The 18,728-nt window shown below is 36.9% G+C and overlaps 1 protein-coding gene across 6 annotated transcripts in view; it reads left to right on the top strand.

The window, feature by feature from the left end:
- The window catches only part of UBA6 (ubiquitin like modifier activating enzyme 6), a 110,382-nt gene that overhangs the window by 3,934 nt on the left and 87,720 nt on the right, over positions 1-18,728 (top strand). For 3 of the 6 annotated variants that reach the window (XM_087713229.1, XM_087713226.1, XM_087713228.1), the window contains exons 2-7: positions 5,456-5,515; positions 6,790-6,884; positions 8,745-8,773; positions 11,083-11,177; positions 15,503-15,614; positions 17,980-18,060. In XM_087713229.1, coding sequence (XP_087569355.1) covers positions 5,475-5,515; positions 6,790-6,884; positions 8,745-8,773; positions 11,083-11,177; positions 15,503-15,614; positions 17,980-18,060 — 453 coding nt within the window. In that variant the 5' untranslated portion in view covers positions 5,456-5,474. Of the gene's footprint in view, positions 1-28; positions 99-5,455; positions 5,516-6,789; positions 6,885-8,744; positions 8,774-11,082; positions 11,178-15,502; positions 15,615-17,979; positions 18,061-18,728 lie in introns of all 6 variants that reach the window. The other 3 variants (XM_087713227.1, XM_087713231.1, XM_087713230.1) reach the window with 3 other exon arrangements.

The raw sequence follows: 18,728 nt of genomic DNA, 5'->3' as shown, positions 1-18,728 counted from the left end.
TAAAGTCCATTGAAATCTCTTTCCATAGTGCTTTAGGTTTTGCCACTGGCCGAAAAAGCCCTGATATCTTCTCCTGATGTCTTTCTGAGGAGGCACAGGTGAGACAACTAGCCACATAGCTTTCTATGTCCTTCTATAATGATGACTATCAAAATTGACATTTAACTAGATGTAGAGTCTTTACAAAGCCGAAGTGCCCCACTAATTTCAAATCATGACTTTTTTTGTAAGACGATTATTTGTTGGCTTTCTGGGGCATCTAGTTTGGCTTCTATCCCAGCTAATTCATTGTATATTGTATATTGTATATTCATCTTTATGGGCTTGAAACCCTTTGTCTTTTTCTAGCTCTGCTTTTAACATGCTTAAGTTCTCCACCATTTGGATTTTGAGTTTCCCTTGCACTGTAGGGGTGACCAGAGCTGCCAGTTGTCAGGATGGGGTAACAGGTGTAATAATTTCTGTCTTGGAACTATTTTATTGCGGTAGTCTGGGCAGAAATTCTTTTCCCGGGAGGTACCGCAAGGTTGAAGTACTAACCTCATTGGGTTTGTTTCGGCAACAGCATCCGTGGGTTTTTCAGAACCAGGTTTTTGTAGTCTGTTCATAGTTCAAAAGGGGCTTTGCTCCCTTCTAAGAAAAGCTTCCAAGTCAGGAGGTCCAATGTACAACATTAAGTACATTTTCTTTTCCCAAAATGCCCACCTGTATTCAGTCTCAGTTTTGGGAGGTGAAAGAGCATGGCTTCAGGCTCCCTGGTCATTTTTCTGCAGCAGCATAGCCTCCATTGGCATGTCTCTGGCATCTGCCTGGATGACAAAAGGAGTGTTTGAGTCAGGGTATTTTAGCACCAGCTCTGCCGCGAACAAGCACTTGAGTTTCTCGAATGCCTCTTGACATTCTACCATCCATTTCAGAAGTTGGCTAGGCTTAGGCTTACCCGTTCCTTTCATCTTCACCAGGTTGGTGATGGGCAAGGCTATCTGGTGAATGATAGGATGAACTGGTGATAAAAATGTGCGTATCTCAGTACGCTTTGAAGTCTGGGAGCTTAGAGGAGCCCATTCCAAAACACTGCAGTTTTTCAGAATGCATTTCTATTGCCTCATGGGAAAAGTGATACACCAGATAATGAATTTTGCATTGGTGGAACCCGCACTTGGACAGTTTAGCATATAGTTAGGTGGCCTGAAGTTTCTTGAGCACAACTCTGACTAGTTTCACATGTTCTGTCATGGTTTCAGTATAAATCAAAATGTCTTCCAAGTAGACTAAGACCTCTTTATATAGGTACTCATGAGGTACTTCATTTATCAGCTGCATAAATACAGCGGCGGCACCGTACAGACTGTGAAGGGGAGAACTCAGAATTGGAAGCACTCCCGGGGCAACTGAAACTCATTTTCCACTTATCTCTTTCTTCCTGGAGCATTGTTGAGACCATTGGGGTCTTGCCTGGTAGCCTCTGCCTCTCCCGGCCTTTTTGGGAGGTCCACTCTACCCTGGGGTCTCAATAATGCTCCTCCCCTCCCCCAAGCCTTAATCTCTAGTGGTTGCCCTCATGAGCTAACATCATGTGCATGGTCTCCACATGATGTCTCTCCAGATTGACCACTATTGCAATTCTAGGGTCAGCCAAATCTCTCTTTTGCTGCTTGCTTGCCCATGGCTGCATAGAATTGGAGGGAGGGGGGGGGTTGGCATTTGGGAAGAGGAAGTAAACTGTTGTGAAGTGTTCCTGTGAGAATTGGAAGGGAGGTTTGCTACCCATCAATGGGCCTCTGGAGGCATCCAGCATCTGCTGAAGAAGTTTCCCATAACATCATATTGGACACTTATTGGTCCTTAAGGCTGTACCCTGGGGGGGGGGAAGGCTTTGGGGGGTGACTTTCAATGTGTAACTTTCATGCGGATTTTACTCAGATCTTGCCTTGCCTCCATTGCCCCACAGAGGATGATGCTGGCTGCAATCACACTGCCACTAGCAGCTGTGGCTGGAGGAGCTACCTCCAAAAGGAGACGGGATCTTAAAGTGTCACCACTGGGGGTGAGGTCCAGGGGGATCCCAAGTCTCTGGGATTCTTCCTAGCTCAAGTCTGGAGTTATACGCAGAAGTATGGGGTGAATTGGGAAAGGAAACTACTAAAGTGAGATGTGTCACCATCTGTTGCCCTGGAAGGAGCCGCAGCAGAAAATGGTTTCACTTTATAACAACTCCCCCCCTTCAACTAAGGAACTATGACCAGTTTAAAACCATTACCCAAGGAAGGCAATCAGTGGCAGAGTATACCCAGGAATTCTGTGAGCCTGTAGGTTGGCCATGTGGCCTGAGGAGATCTTGGTTGAATGTGTTAAATATGGGCTAAACAATGACCTACATACACCTACATCTTGGGGGGGGGGGCTCCCCAGGACCTCCAGCACTGGTACATACTGGCTGATGAAGTGCAAATAGACTTGGCCAGGGAATGACACTGGGGTGGTCACGGCTAGTTTGCAAGTTTAATAACATTTATATGCCGCCCAATCCCGTAGGACTCCGGGCGGCTTACAGTACAGAAATAAATCAAAAAATAAAATACAGAGAAAAAAAAGATAGATTTAAAAACAGCACACCATGCACTCCGTTCTAAATGGGGCTGGACCGTATTTTGGGGTCAACAGCCCCAGGCCTGCCGGAACAGTCAGGTTTTAATGGCTAGAGCAAGTCCTCGCCTCCTGCTCCCAAACAACCTCCAAGAGTGGCCAAGGGAGGGCCAGTGCCCAAGCAGTGATCCACAGCATGCTTCAACTGTGGAAAAGAAGGGCATCTAACAGCCGATTGCTGCTCCAGCAAACCTGCAGCCGCAGCAGGTAGGAAAGTTGAGAAGGGATCACAGAAGCTCTATGAAACAGTCTTGAAAGGGGTGGAGGTCATCATGTTTTCCTCTCCTGTCCCAGAGGGGCTAGGAACTTTGACTCCACTGAAGGAGAGCGAATCTGATTCCAATAATGACCTCCTGGTAAGTCAATATGTGACACCTGTGACCATCCCAGTGGAACTCATCAGGCACCTAGGAGAGGATATTGGCCCTATTGGAGTTGGGCTGCACCAGGGGTGTGGTTAGCCTAGAGGTTGTGAAGAAATTGGGACTGAAACTAAGAAGATTGAAGGTAATAATAGCCTTTTGCCAGTTGGATGGGTCTTTAGAGGGGAGGGCAGCTCACTTCATAACAACCTGTGGAAATGAGGATGGGGAGCCACAAAGAACTTTTGAGATTTATAGTAGCACCCGGGATGGAGAGATCCCTCTTGCTTGGACTAACTTGGCTTCACAGGTGGAACCCTTTTGTGAATTGGAGGAGGAAGCTCATAAAAATCCGACCTGAACTGATGGGGAGAAAGGGGGGAAGAATCCCTCGCCAGAAGCCAAGAGAGCCAAAGTGAAAAGGGAGTTGGGATCTGCTGTGCAAGAGTTCACCAAGGGAGATCAGAAAATCCCAAAGGAATACTGAGACTTAAGGGTGGTGTTCAGTGAAAGGGGTTCCAATGTGCTCCTGCCCCATCACCCCATTAACTGCAGCATAGAAATCCTCCCTGGGCAAAATTTCCTAAGCCAAAAATCTATTCGATGACTCCACATGAGCTGTGTGCTTTTATTGACAAGAACTTGAAATGGGTATTAATCCAACCAGCCAGACCACAAATGGCAGCTCCAGTGTTATTCTGGGAGAAAAAAGACAGCACACTTCGTCTCTGTGTTGATTATAAGGGGTTAAATGCTATGTGTGTGGAGAATGTTACCTAAGGTTAAGTTTGCTTACTTTCCTTGTTCAGTTGGTGATTTTACTAAAATATTGCTATTTTAGGCTAGTTAAGGTTTTCTTCTGGTCTTTTACCCTCCTCCATTCCAATGTCTCCCTTTTTTCTCCAGGAACTGCAAACTATTTGCTACTTTCTTAAGAATCATGGTTTGTTTTTGGATCTCTTATAATTGCTGTGCTGACTGCCGTCATCAGGAAGTTATTTTCTACCAGATTTCTTCACTTTTTGGAGTAGTCTATGGCAGCAATATCCAACCTTTCTGGCACCAGGGATCAGTTTCACGGAAGACAATATTTCCATAGACTAGGGGAGGGGAGTATAGCTACAAATGCAACCTAGAACCTCTCTGCATGCACAGATGAAACTTTGCTTGCTTACCTTTTGCTTGCGTAGCTTGGTTTCTAACAGGCCTCACATTGATACCTATCAATTCAGATTATAGAAAGAAAGAAATGTGTCCTACACTTTCTTCAGTAATTCCATTTGCATATCTTTATAAGCCCATATCATGTGTTTGACTGTACCTTCCTACTTGCCAGCAGTGTTTATTTTGAGAAAGAAAGCACCTGGTTGATATTCAAAGAGGGGTTATTGTAAGATTAATCAGATAGCTTTACCTGATGGAAAAGTTTTGGATGGGAGGCCATGAAGAGAATGGCAAACAGGTCAGAAAAGAAGAAAGTTCTATTGCTGAAAAATTAATATAAACTTTCTTATTGAATGAATTGATTGTGGAAGAGCATACACCTGAAAACAGATCAGAAAAATAAGTTTGATAACAAACTTACATATAAATTTAGCTATGTAATTTGTGCCATGGGAGAATCCAGTGTAACATTATGGTTGTATGCACAATATATGAAATAATTGTGAGTAAAACATTATCTCCAGATAAACATCTCACATTAATTTAGGCAACATAGCTTTTAGAATTACATTTATATTATAGGCAGTTACCATTATTTGTTAAATGTCTAGGAATCCTCAAGTTCTGAATAGGGCATTTTATGGGAAAATATTAATGCAATATATGGTTGCTACATGTATTACCGTTGATTTTAGAAAAGTATCAGTCTAATTAGGCAAAACACATAACTGTGTGTATAACACTTGTTTATTTCTGTGGAATAAACTTAGAACCTTGACATGTAAGGAATGCTTGCACCCACAATTTGACTTATTTTTATTTCCATATTCATTCATTACAAATATAATTTAAAACTCTTAGGCCTATGTAAAAAGAAGTTAGAGTTGTACATACATTTTCTAATAATTTATTTATGTAGTGAATCTATAGTAATCGTTACTTAGGAATACAAAATGTGTTTCAAAAGGGAAAACAGAATTCCGAGAGCATCTGTCTTCAAATCTATAAAGCAACTATGTTTTCCTCAAAGCTTATATGATTGTTTCATAATCTGCTAACATGCATTTTGTATCTTTAAATGGAAATTTTAGTCTCTCCTCCCATATTGAAAGAGGTGCAAAACAACTCTCTCAAAGGTATTCATAGTCTCATCTGTTACCATTTTGTTTCAGCAGTGAATTATTTAATTCATACATTTTCATGTATTTGCTCACTTCAGGAAATAGCATAAATTGTAGGAGGTCATCTGTTGGCAAAATATTTATTTGTCTTTTTGTTTTCAGTCCAAGCAAGAGTTCGGTAATGGCAGCAGATTCAATGGAGATTGATGATGCTTTGTATAGGTAAGCATTTTAACAAAAGTTTAATGTGTTTTAATAAACTACAGATAATATTTAAGTTTTAATGTCAAGTAAACATTCTTAAACAATGAATTTAAATATAGATAAGAATGTTTCTATCATAAACTTTATTTTATTAACATGTACTTTACACTCAGTTTAAAGAATGCTATTTCCTTGAAATGTTTTTTTTGAAAACTGTGCCAAGAAATTGTTTTACACTTCTCTTTCTCTATTTTAATAATCCATTTTGTGCATAGAATTTCCAATTTCTACTTAAAGTTTTTTTCTCGGATATGTTGACTGTATTTAGCAGATTATGAGCATGTATGTGCTGTCTTACTCCAAACTAAATTGGTTTTATGGACTTTCACACTTGAGCATTACCATCTTTACTTCATAGGATCAAAATCGGAGATGTACAACCAAGGAATCCCACTATTTGTAGGCCATAGCTATTTTGATTGAAATGAAGAAACTCATTAAATTATTAGTGAAACTTAAGCATCGTTGAAGTGAAAGACTACAGGTTATAGAACATAAAATTCTAAGGCTAAAAACCCTTTGCTCACGGCAAGAGCCTTATACCATCCCAGTCAAACTTCCAATTATGAATCTCCCAGAATCCTGGGAGGCAGGTTATTCCATTGATTAACTGTTCTCACTGTCAGAAAATTTCTCCTTACTTCTAGGTTGGATCTCTCATTAATGATCTTCCACCCATCACTTCTTGTACTGCCCTCAGGGGCTTTTGAGAATAAGTCATTCTCTTCTTCTCTATGACAGTCCCTCAAGACACTAGAAGACAATTACCATGTCCCTCCCCAATTCTTCTCTTCAATAGACTAGGCAAACCTAGCTCCCTCAACCATTCATATGATTTACCCTCCAGGCTCTTCATTATCTTTGTTGCTCTTCTCTGCACATTTTCTAGGGTCTCAAGCATTTTTTCTGGTATGACATAGTATTCCAAGGCTGGTATTATCATTTCTTCTATCTTGATATTTTCTCTCTGTTGATGCATCTCAGGACTGGATTGGCTTTTTTGGCAGCTGCAGCATTTTGTTGGATATGTTCTTTTAAAATTATTATAGGATGATATATTAATTTCCCTAAGAAATTGCTTAATATCCAAAATTTGTAAAAAGTTATTTCTTGAGATCAAATTAATTTTTCTCTTCTGTGAAGTTTGTCAGAAGTGAGAGGTTTTGCAAATTGCACTACTTTATGCTGTTGATTATAATTATTTATGATTTTCTTTTAATACTTGCATGTAGTCGGCAGAGATACGTTCTTGGAGATACAGCAATGCACAAGATGGCTCAGTCTCATGTATTCCTAAGTGGAATGGGCGGGCTTGGAGTGGAAATTGGTAGGTGAATAGAATTTTTTTAAGCTTCCAGAGCCTATAGAATCAAGTAAACTATAAACATAAACTTTTTTACTATGTTTTTTTTTAAATTGGGAAATATTTATTATATTTATGTGCAGTAGGATAAACTTATATTTTCTACTAATTGGAATATATTAAAAATAGAACTATTACTTACATCATAAAAATCACTCAAGTAAAATGAATTACAAAGGTATATATTCTCATTGTTTTTGGGGGAAGAAGCTTCATGAATTTCTTGGAAGGATTCTTATATCAGTAATTCAGGACGTTTTAGCCACATATATTGTAGCGATATAATTACAACTTCTTAAATTTTTTAGTCTTCGATACAGTAGAAGCATTAGAGCCTGATTTATAAATTTAGATTGTAATAGAATAAGAATAGCAGATATTGCATAGTTTGGAAATCGACTTCGTTTGTAGTCTCTTCTAGTAGATACTGCCTCTTGCTGATATTTAGTTTTTCTTATCGATTGATTTATATAGCTCATTATTAGAATCTACTGTTGGCTTGCTTAGTATTTTGGCTTTTTTGAATATTTTGTTCCAGAAAGATGTCACTTTTTGTAAATCCACCACATATGACAAAATGGTCCTTTCTGATGCAGCCCTTCAAACATTTTGATAACTAATTATGAAAAATTTGTAACCGGAGTTAAATAATGCCAGCAATCTTTTACTACATTTCTTGTATTGAAGCAGATAGAAAGCCATCTAATTTCCATAGTATTTGCCTCTTCATATCATCTTTTCGTTTTCCTAAATCTATGTCTCATACTTCTTTTAAATCTTTTATAAAATAATAATCTATTTTAAAAGAAATTTTCTTTTAAACCGACAAAGCATGGGGTGCGTGTTACATAAACATTACCAGAAGCCTTTTGTAGAAATAAATATGTCATTACTTACATTTAAGTTTTCCTTGCCCAGTTATGTCCAACTTTAGGGTGCGGTGCTCATCTCTGTTTTCTAGCCAAGAGAGCCACCAGCATTGTCTGAAGATGCTTCCATAATCATGTAACTGGCATGACTATATGCTGAGGCACATAGAACTCTATTACTTCCCACCAAAGTGGTATCTATCGATTAGCATTTGCAAGCTTTTAAACTGCTAGGTCAGCAAGAACTGGGGCAAGTAATAGGAGCTCACCCTATCATGTGGTGTTGGGTCTTGAACCCAATCTGTCAGTTTTCTATCCGACAAGCTCAATGTCTTTAAGTACTGAGCCATTGTGCCCTTTTAAGTATACTAATGGAATACAAATCCTTGCAATATTTAATTAAACTAGAATTGGAATTAACAAATTATTTATTTAATAATCACTCTATTCCTATGAGGATGAAAAATGTTAAAAGGAATAAGAACATGAAGTAGGGCAAACATTCTGTAGCAACTGATGCCTCACCATGGCTTCATTTGTATAGATATAATTGTTGGTATAAATAGATGGGCATCAATTTAGTTTATAAATTGGTCATCTTACTTTATGCTCTTAATTTAAGTTGTAGTTATTAATGTTTTTTTCCTTTTGCATTATTCTTGTTTGAAAATTAGCTTTTAGCAAAAAGTATAACACATGCACATATTGATTGGGAGAAGCACATCTTCAGTACAAGTTTCAGCTGGAGCTGGCAGCCTTAGACTGACAATATGAGGAACACTGCATTGCACAGGATATTTATCTATATTGTACACTGTACTTTATGTTTTCTTTTGATAAGAGAATCATCTTAAATTCAGGGTTAACTTTAGTGCAGGAATAAGTACTGTACAGTATATAATTATAAATGGTAAATATTTACTAGAAACTTATAACTCTTCACTTTTCTTTTCAGCCAAGAACATAGTTCTTGCAGGAATAAAGGTAAGAAGAAAGACGTTCTAATTTCTAAGAATAAATATTTGGTATATGTTTATTTTAAGGTATTCCGCTTCCTAAAAAACTAATGAGACTGTCATAACTTTCACACAAACACTAGCAAAATATTAAAAAATTAGTAACTTGAGTCTCAGATGCTAATTTATATGATTAGAAAATATAAAAGTCACATGATGATTGATTTAGAATTGCTTGCAACTGCATGTAGCATTGCCACATATTTACACTATGAAGAGATTGATGATTAAGTGTAGATCTCTAATTAAAACTCTCCAGAGAGTTGATATCCATGTACCTAAATAAGACAACAGATATTCCAAAATTTTATTCTATGCTGGCAATGCAGCTCTTCTCTTTTTGTTTTCTGTTGGCATGAAGTGGGCATTGAGAACTATGGCATCCTACTGTAATGAGGAAGAATTAATAATCAATTATGATAAGTGTATTGTTCTGGTTTTCTCTGATTGCTGCCACTGTATAAGGGATGTGGTGGCTCGGTGGCTAAGAGGCTGAATTTGTTGATCAGAAAGGTCAGCAGTTCAGTGGTTCGAATCCCTAGCACCATGTAACAGATTGAGCTCTCATTACTTGTCTCAGCTTCTGCCAACCTAGCAGTTCGAAAGCATTTAAAAATGCAAGTAGAAAAATAGGAACCACTTTTGGTGGGAAGATAACAGCATTCTGTGCACCTTCAGTGTTTAGTCATGCTGGCCACATGACCACGGAGACGTTTTCGGACAGCACTGGTTCTTCGGTTTTAAAACGGAGATGAGTACCACCTCCTAAAGTTGGGAACAACTAGCACTTATGTGCGAGGGGAACCTTTACCTTTACTGCCACTGTCCAAAAGAGGATGCAAGTAATGATTCAATTTCATACGCAACGAGGCAAATTACTTTCCAGTAGCAATGAAATTGTTTATGGCTAAAATAATTGCCCAACTATTATATAAGATACAATTTGGCCCATATACAAACTTGAGGACTTATGAAGCCATTCAGTTAAATTTTCTTTGGTGTTTGGTATACCAAAGGAAGTGATGGCTTGAAGTGAATGTGCCAAGTGTTAAAGATTGTAATCTCAGGATTTCGAATGAGATTTGATCCTACAGATTTAATGCTTTACTATTGTCAAACAGCTGCCAATCTCACTGGTACTGTATCTCAATAGCAGAACCTTGTAGTCTTGGCCTCTCTTCTGAATATTTAGGCCAATTAAGTCTGGAGAAGGCTGAATCAACAATAAAAGGTATAATCAGGGACAATTATTGTCTAAATGATATCACTAATACCCCTGAATTCCATTGTCAAACTATAGACAGATGTTAGCCTTCAACTGTACCTATGAATTACAATTAGTCCTTTACTTACAACCTATCACTTAAGACCATACGGGGTATCATCTAATCCTAAACAAATATAAACAGGCCTTTTCCAGAGCTCACTTTGATGCCCTTCCATCTACTTTACTGGGAGGAAGACTTCATTGGATTCCTTATTTTTAGAGACTGTGTCCTTGTGGATCTAGAGAGGTAGAAACTCACGTTCATGTCTTCATATAGTGTTTTGATTATCCCAATAATTTCTAAATGCAAGTCATAATGATAAATTTTATGTTTACTATTTTTTAAGAGTTTCTAATCCTATATCCACATCAGGTGGCCAAATATCTTCATCAAGATACAAAACTCTGAAAAACTTAATTAGATATGTTGTTTAATTATCCTATTGTTTTTTATCCTTTCAATAACGAATTGTTATATAAAATTATCTCTAGTTTTTTACTATAAAGGCTGATCAAAGATCTTAATAAAGATATTTGATTTTACCATAATTGATCTAAAATTTTGGTCATAAATGGTTATGGTCATGTTGAGTCACCACAATCATTTTTACAATGGTTCTTAAGTAAATCATCATGATCATTAAGAAATCACCTGATCTTAAGTCTGAATCCCAAATGCCGTTTGCCAAAAATGACAAAAGATTTGCAAAACTTGACCATATGACTGTGGGACACTGCAATCAGTCATAAAGGCAGTTCCTTTGCCAAGTGCCTGAAATGTGGTCATGTGACTTCAAAGGTATTGCAGCAGTGGTAGCTTTGAGAAAGGATTGTAAGTAACTTTTTTTGAGTACCTCCTAACTTTGAATGGTCAATAAGTCACCGGTTGTAAGTCAAAGACTACTTGTAATTCATAGGTGTGATACATGTGTGATAGTGTGTATATTTATGATGTTGCATCACTGCTACTTCAAATATACTTCTTTCCTTTCTTCTAATATTATTTCAAGGCTCTCACTATCCATGATACCAAACAATGCAAGACATGGGATTTAGGAACAAACTTCTTTGCTTGTGAAGATGATGTTCTAAATGTAAGGAACAGGTCTGTACAATGTTTAAAGTATTGTCAAAATTACTGCAATCCTTGTATGAGCTTTATCCAAGATATATTTTTATATGTATTGAAGAATATCAATGAGATCATATTTCCAAATTGTGAGTACAATTTATACACTACATTCTTTGATGGTGTGCAGGATGAAGTTACTGTATTTTGTTTTTGGTCTGTAGGATGCACTCCCCCCCCCCCCCCAAATTGGGTGGAAATGTCTGTATGTCCTACAGAGTGAATATTGCCAAAGCCCTGCCCACCGCTTGCCCCCATTCTTCGGCCTCTGCCTCCCAGTAATTTGCCTCCTTGCAACAAACAGATCAGCTTCAGCACAGCCTGATTTAGCACAAGCAGCTGATGGTTGGATCAGCCTCCCAGAATATTGCCAATCAGCTGTTCCAGGCTGCAGGGATTGCTGCTGCTGCCCATTACCGCCACTACCTATCACCATCTTCGCACACCCCATTTTTGACCTCCGCATATCATACATCCCGTTTTTGGCCTCCATGCACCCTGTTTTTGGTCTGTTCCAGATGGCAAGGATTGCCACTGCCATTTGGCCAAAAACGGCACACATTCTATCTATCTATCTATCTATCTATCTATCTATCTATCTATCTATCTATCTATCTATCTATCTATCTATCTATCATCACATGGACACACACATATTGTTCAAGGCAAGAAAAAAATCAAAAAGAAGACAAAAAAGGACAAAACCACAAAGCAATCAAAACATTTAAAGAAGGTGCATCGCATATTCTCCCCTGTAGTTTAATAAATGCTATTAATACATTTTTACAGCATTAGTTCAATCCCTTGCGAAACAAGCCCTCTTTAAACTACTGAATCTATTTACATATTATTGACTTGTCTTCTATATGTTATATTAGTGACAAAATAGTTTGCAGGAAGAATACTACTACTAAAGCAAAACCAAATTAAAGTTTGAAAACTCTCTGTTAACAAACACATTGTAATCTACTCAAAGAAAGTTAACCATGGTATCTGATCTATCCCAAATCATCCCCAAAGTTATAAATTTGTCCTGGATCGAATATCCACATTTGCTTCTTAATTCCATCTCTTATCAATTATTTAATTAAATATAATAAATTCAGTTTCCAGAATAAGTCTAGCTTCTGATCAAAACCCAAATTCAGTTAATTGTAATAAAACTATCCAGTCTCTCTTGTTCGTAGAAGAAAGGAATTTGTCACTTTCTCTTTCAGTTTGATTCCTTATATTGTAGGAATATGCAGACTTAAACTTCGGTGCAACAGATTAAATCCACTATTAGTTTTCCAGGGTTGAGACTATCCCTTTGGTCTGGAATTGGATCAAAGTTCTTTCTGTATTTTTAATCAAAGTTTCATGCCCTAACATATTTTGCAAAATCATTATCATCTCATCATGGTTTTTAAAGAGAAATATGCCTAGAAGCTGCATATTCTCCCATTCTCCTTTTCAGCCACTGTTCAATCATTTTAATCTGTGAAATGTGATCAGAGAAGAAAGAACAAAGAAAGTATGATTTCCTCTACATATCAATCCAATATTATAAGAAAGGTTTAATAGAAATAAACCCCAGGTATTTTGTAAATTCAAAAAATATAGAGATTCAATGGTGGGAATGTAAAAACCTCTTAAACCCCACTCCCTGAACAGTGCTGTGCTTCCATTAGGAGGGAACAGAGGTTAGCCAGAATAACATATATCACAAAGAAAGAAAAAGAAAAGCAATCAGAATCCAATAAGATGTTAAAATAAATGAGCACTGAACTGCTAATAATTTTTTAAACAAAAAACAAAATGAAACTATACATTCAGAAAGTGAAAGTTAATACTCAGGCATTCTCAGAAGATGAAACTGCTGAAAGGAAGGTGTATACACCCCTGACTTTTTGATTATTTCCAGAGGGAATTGGAATCTTCAAGACCCCTCTTCCCAACTGGGTCCATGATCGTCCAGAAGTCTTCTTCGGTCATTCCTAAATGCTCTCATTCAAAACCAAGGAGCAGCATTGCCAAAGAACCAGCTTTGGCAGTAAAATCAGCAGATTGTTGGTAAGAGAAAAAACAAGCTCTTACCATGCAACAGCTATTTTGAGAGGAAGTTCTAAGACGTGCTATATTCTGATTCAGAACTGGTTTATTGTTTAAAAAAAGGCATGGATAGCCTTTAGGAAGCTTATAGAGTGCTCATGGGGCCCCGGGGGGGTTAAAATTGAGCAAAAAAACTTTTTTGCTCATTTTTGCCCTCCCCAGCCCCCAGGAGTTCTCTGAAAGCTTCCTACAAGCTATTCACGGCCATTTTGGTGAAGGAGGTGGGGTTTCAGGAGGCAAAAAATGCTGTATTCAGTGTATAAGATGCACCCAGATTTTCAGCCTTTTTTTGAGGGAAAAAGGTGCGTCTTATACTCGAAAATACGGTACTTAACAGCTTGTGCTTGGTGAAGAAGTGGTGTTATCCATGCCCTTTTTAAAACAATAAACAGGAAGAACAACTTCTTTTCCAGGTGTTAATTGAAAAACAGATCAGTCACAGGACAGGTACTGTTTGAGTCCAGGAAAAGGCGTGTGTAAAGTCTTGTTGATGGTTACAGGAAATAAAGGGGTACTGCCAGATCCAAAACACTGTCCCTCTTCCTGATCATTAAAATACACAGTATAACTGATTCTTTGAAAGATAAGTATAATTTCACCTTGCTAATTCAAAATTAGGTCAATAAAAGAAGTAACCAAACTGAAAGTCCAGATAATATTCGTTTGGTTGTAATTTAATCAAATTATTTATTTTTGAAATTTACTCTTATCTTTATTGAGATAGTGTAGTATTCTAAATAACCTAATTGCTTCAGTTAGGAAGGTTTTTGTAATTTGAATGAGTACTAATTGAGTTTTTGTCCCTGTTGGGTTTTTTTGAATTTTATTTATACATTTTTTCTTTAAAACACATAAGTGCTTAATAAACAGTGTATTGTCTGGATCAATTTGCTTATACAAAGTATTAATGGTAATACTGGTAATAACAACAACAACCACAGTAATCATAATACTATATACTTACATATAATGAAATTCTTGCATCATTTACTTATACATATCAGTAATCTTTCATCCTCTAATTTCTGTTCTATCTAACCATTGATAAAATCCATGTTAAAAATACTCTGTTTCTTATCTTTTATTATTAATGTCAGTCTGTCCATTTCCTCACAGTCTTAATATTTTTCTAATTATACTTTTATCTGCAGATGTATCCTATTTTTTCCAATCTTGAGCAAATATAATTCTCACTGCTGTCAGCACATATATTATTAAATATGTAATCCCTTTATTATAATTTTCTGGTAATATACATTAGAAAAATATTTCTGGTTTTAAGTGTATGTGTTGCTCTCTCATTTTCTCTAACTATGTATGTATTTTCGTCCAAAATTGTTTTGCCTTTAAACATGTCGACCACATGTGATAATAAGAACCCAGTATCTGATTACATTTCCAACATTTGGCGGACACATATTTAAATATATTTACTAGTCTTGCTGGTGGCAAGTGCCACGTATAAAACATTTTATACAGGTTTTTTTTAATAAGTGGTTGCCATTGTCAATTTATAATTTCTGTCCCAAGAGTTTTTGCCATTTATCTAGCTCTATAGTATAGCCAAAGTTTTTTGCTCAAACTTTCTTTCACCTTTGTCTTCCATTTTGATAATTAATAAATAGCTATATATTTTCTTTATTAATTTTTCATCCGTCCATAAAAGTATCTGATCAAGTGCTGTTGGCTTTTTATAAAAGGCATATATCTTTGCGTCTTTCACATATCTTGATTGTATTTGCAAGTGTGCCCACCATGCTAAATTTACCCTTTGATTCTGCAATTCCTGTGTAAAGTTCCTCTTCTTCATTTAAGATGTCATATGTTAGAATTTTTTCCAAGTTAACAACATTTGGATGTATCAGTGCTTCCATCATAGAAATTTTCATATAGTTTTTTTGTTTTGACTTTTTGGTTTTTATACTAAAAATAGTGTGCTTCTTACATAATGTCTTTGGAGATATCTATATATTTTAATCTTGTCATACCACAAAAAGCATGCCATTCCAATTGGAGATCATGTCTCTCTATAGTAATTGAAATATTAAAGGATTATATATGAGAGCAGGAGATATAATTATTTGTTGCAAATGTCTACAGAACTGAACTTGAAAAATTGACTGTCATTGTGATCAGGCAGATGCATTGGAAGGCAGGGCAGAACCTACATGTCACACCTATTAATAATACAATTATTATATGTACTTCAGAGCTGAAGCAGCACAGCATCACATTGCAGAGCTGAATCCATATGTCCAAGTGATGTCATCAACTGATCCATTAAATGAAATAACTGATATTTCTTTTCTGAAACAATATCAGGTATGTGGTACCTTTTTGAAATATCTTCCATTTAATTAGCTTTGATGCCTATAATAGTCACTCCTGTCCCAAACTCCTGCTTTGTACATCTTGAAAATGGCAGTGAAAAATTTCTGAAGGCATTTAAAATTGTGGCAATTCCTTTTGCTACTTTTAAGGAAAAGCCAATTTAGATAGTGAGAACCTACCATATTTTTCAGAGTATAAGACGCACCTTTTTTCCTCAAAAAAGAGGCTGAAAATCTGAGGGCGTCTTTTTGCCTCCCGAAGCCCGTCCCTTCACCAAAAGGGCCGTGCATAGCCTTATGGAGGCTTTCAGAGAGCTCCTGGGGCCTGGGGAGGGCAGAAATGAGCAAAAAATGGGCCTTTTTTGCCCCTCCCAACCCCCAGCAGCACTCTATAAGCCTCCATAAGGCTATGCATGCAGTTTTTTTTGACAAAAAACATTTTTGTGAAAAATAGGCTTTTTTTGCTTGTTTTTGCCTCCCCCCCACTCCCCTAAGAGCACTCTGCAAGCCCCCCCCAAGGCTATTCATGCCTTTTATTTGATAAAAGGGGGCCTGTTTTCACGAAAAACGAGCCGTTTTGGGGAGGTTTGCAGAGTGCAAAAACTCCCCCCCTCTCTTTAGTTAAAGTGATTGATGAGAAATAGATCGATCAAGTGCTGTTCCAACAGAAACAAGTCTTAGGTGCTGCAGGTTGTTAGCGACTTCCTTCTACAGCACATGGGAAAATACACCTGGAAACATCTATTTACCTACTGTATTTCTCTCTCTCTCTCTCTCTCTCTCTCTCTCTTTCTCTCTCTCTCCCTACCTACCTACTGTATTTCTCTCCCTCCCTCTTCCTACCTACCTACCTACACTCACACTCTCTTTCCCTACCTACTGTATTTTTCTGTCTCTCTCTCTATCCCTCTACCTACCTACCTATTCTCTGTCCCTATCTACCTATTGTATTTCTCTCTCTCTTTCTCTCTCTTCCCCCCTCTCTCCCCATCTACTTACTTACCTATCTACTCTCTCTCTCTCCCTACCTACTTACTGTATTTCTGTATCCCTCTATCAGCTTTTTTTTTTAAATGCCTCTTCAAAACCTTGGTGCGTCTTATACTCCAGTGTGTCTTATACTCCAAAAAATATGGTAACCTTTTCTCAGTTTCTCAAACATTTGAGAAGTTGAGTTTATTTTGAAAGAAATAAAAAGAAGAGGAAAAACCATTATTACTGAGTATTCAAATTCTGATTAAATTTGGCAGACACTATTTCTTCAGAAGGATCTTTTTTAAATGTCTGATTGAATGTAAATAATTACAGGTATGTGTTGGTATATGCATGTGTATATTTATGTAGATTTATGGACTTGATTCTGCCATAAGTTCCCTCAGGAAGGATAACATATGATGAAACTTGTGCCATTATGTCCTGGTGCAGAAATTGCACACACAGACTTGAATCAAATAACATAAGCATTAAAGGATAGAATTTGCATTTTGATGTTCCAGTGTTTCAATTGTCTTCTTGAAATATTGTTTCAGTGCTGTAAATCCTTCTGGATTCTGCTTAGTTTAGAAATTTTCATTTATATCTGAGTGAATTATTTTGTGCATCATTTAGATAAGAATTAGGATAGTATGCACATAATTACATCACCAGGTTTCCTGATTATCCTTAGCTGGAGTCTGCTGGTCTTTAGTTTAGGACTGTCTTATATGCTTTACTGCTGGATCTTAGATATTCTATAGGCTTATATTAAGTTATGTGTGTCTTCCCCTGGGCATTGGCTTTAAAAAAAATGGTGTTTGAACCTTCCTTACTCAATCTTAATGGTTATGTTTGTGTTATAAATATCACCTGCACAAAATTTAGGTTGATGTTAATGTAACATACTATGGAAAGAACTCAAAATAATTGAAAAAGTTTTTTAGTCTCTTGACATGAGGTGAGTAGAACCAGTTTCAGTCAAAGGATCCCCTGCCTCTAGCTCTCTGTTACAGATTTTTTTTTTTTTTGTAAGTACGGCATTAGGCATTTTAATTGGTAAGAACACTATTATAGCATATAATCAGGTAAAACAGTTACTGGCACAAGTTCAATAACTATATGATGAATTATTAAAATAAAGAGAAAATAGTTCCTTGCAGAAGTGAAAAGTATATTAATGTATTTTTGATATATCTAGCTGAGGAGTTAGATTTTTACACCATAAACATTTATTCATATTATAGTAATTGAATGTTAGAAACCTTTATTTGGTTTAGATAAAAGAAACTGGATTATCTGATAAATTTGTTGGTCTATAAGTTACAGGTTATAATCGACCTTGTGTTAATCTAAGATTTATCTTTGGACTATTTTTTTTAAAGTGTGTCATATTAACTGAGATGAAAATGTCACTGCAGAAGAAGATTAATGCTTTTTGCCATACACAGCACCCACCTATTAAGGTAATTCTTTGTGTACAATTCAACTCCTCCTCCTCCTGTTTTTGAGTTCGGGGTTGTGGTTTTTTTGGGAATAAATTATGTTCTTTTAGTAGTATATTCTACTTGTGAGTTCCATCCCACCGTTATAGCCCACCAAGTTTCAGTAATAGCAACAATATCATGTTGCTAAGTGCCTTCATGTATTTAGGCTTCAAATTCTCCTTGTTTGTTCCTCATACTTTGAACATTAGTGTACATAGATCTAAGCCCTTTTTGGATGAACCTCTATTTGCTTTTTGTGTTTCCTGTTTGATACCGGAGTTTCCCTTCCTTTTCACCACTCCATTCCTCAATGTCTGATTGTTGTTTTGGGGTTAATGTTTTGGGTTTGATCCTAAAAACTGGCTTCCTTCCTCTTCAGATTTAACTTAAAACCTTTTGGATGAGCTAAGTCAGATATTTTTCAAATACATTCTTCTTGGTTCTTGTGAGGTACAACTAATTTCTTGCCAGAATTTTTTTCTGTAGGTAATGTAAACCATAGTCCAAAAATCCAAAGTTCTCTCAGTGGCACTATCTCTTGAGCCAGCAGTATCTCTAAAAATCTTCCATTCCTTTGGCCTTCTATTAGAAGTACAGATGAGAACACTACCTGTGCTCCTTCGGGGAAAAGGGCGGCATATAAATGT

This window comes from Thamnophis sirtalis, unplaced genomic scaffold (assembly GCF_051295495.1).
Source record: "Thamnophis sirtalis isolate CommonGarterSnake01/CBP01778 unplaced genomic scaffold, rThaSir2_p1.2 scaffold_4, whole genome shotgun sequence".
Taxonomy (NCBI): domain Eukaryota; kingdom Metazoa; phylum Chordata; class Lepidosauria; order Squamata; family Natricidae; genus Thamnophis; species Thamnophis sirtalis.
Note: the sequence above shows the minus strand (reverse complement) of the source record. Positions and strands in the feature narration are given on the sequence as shown.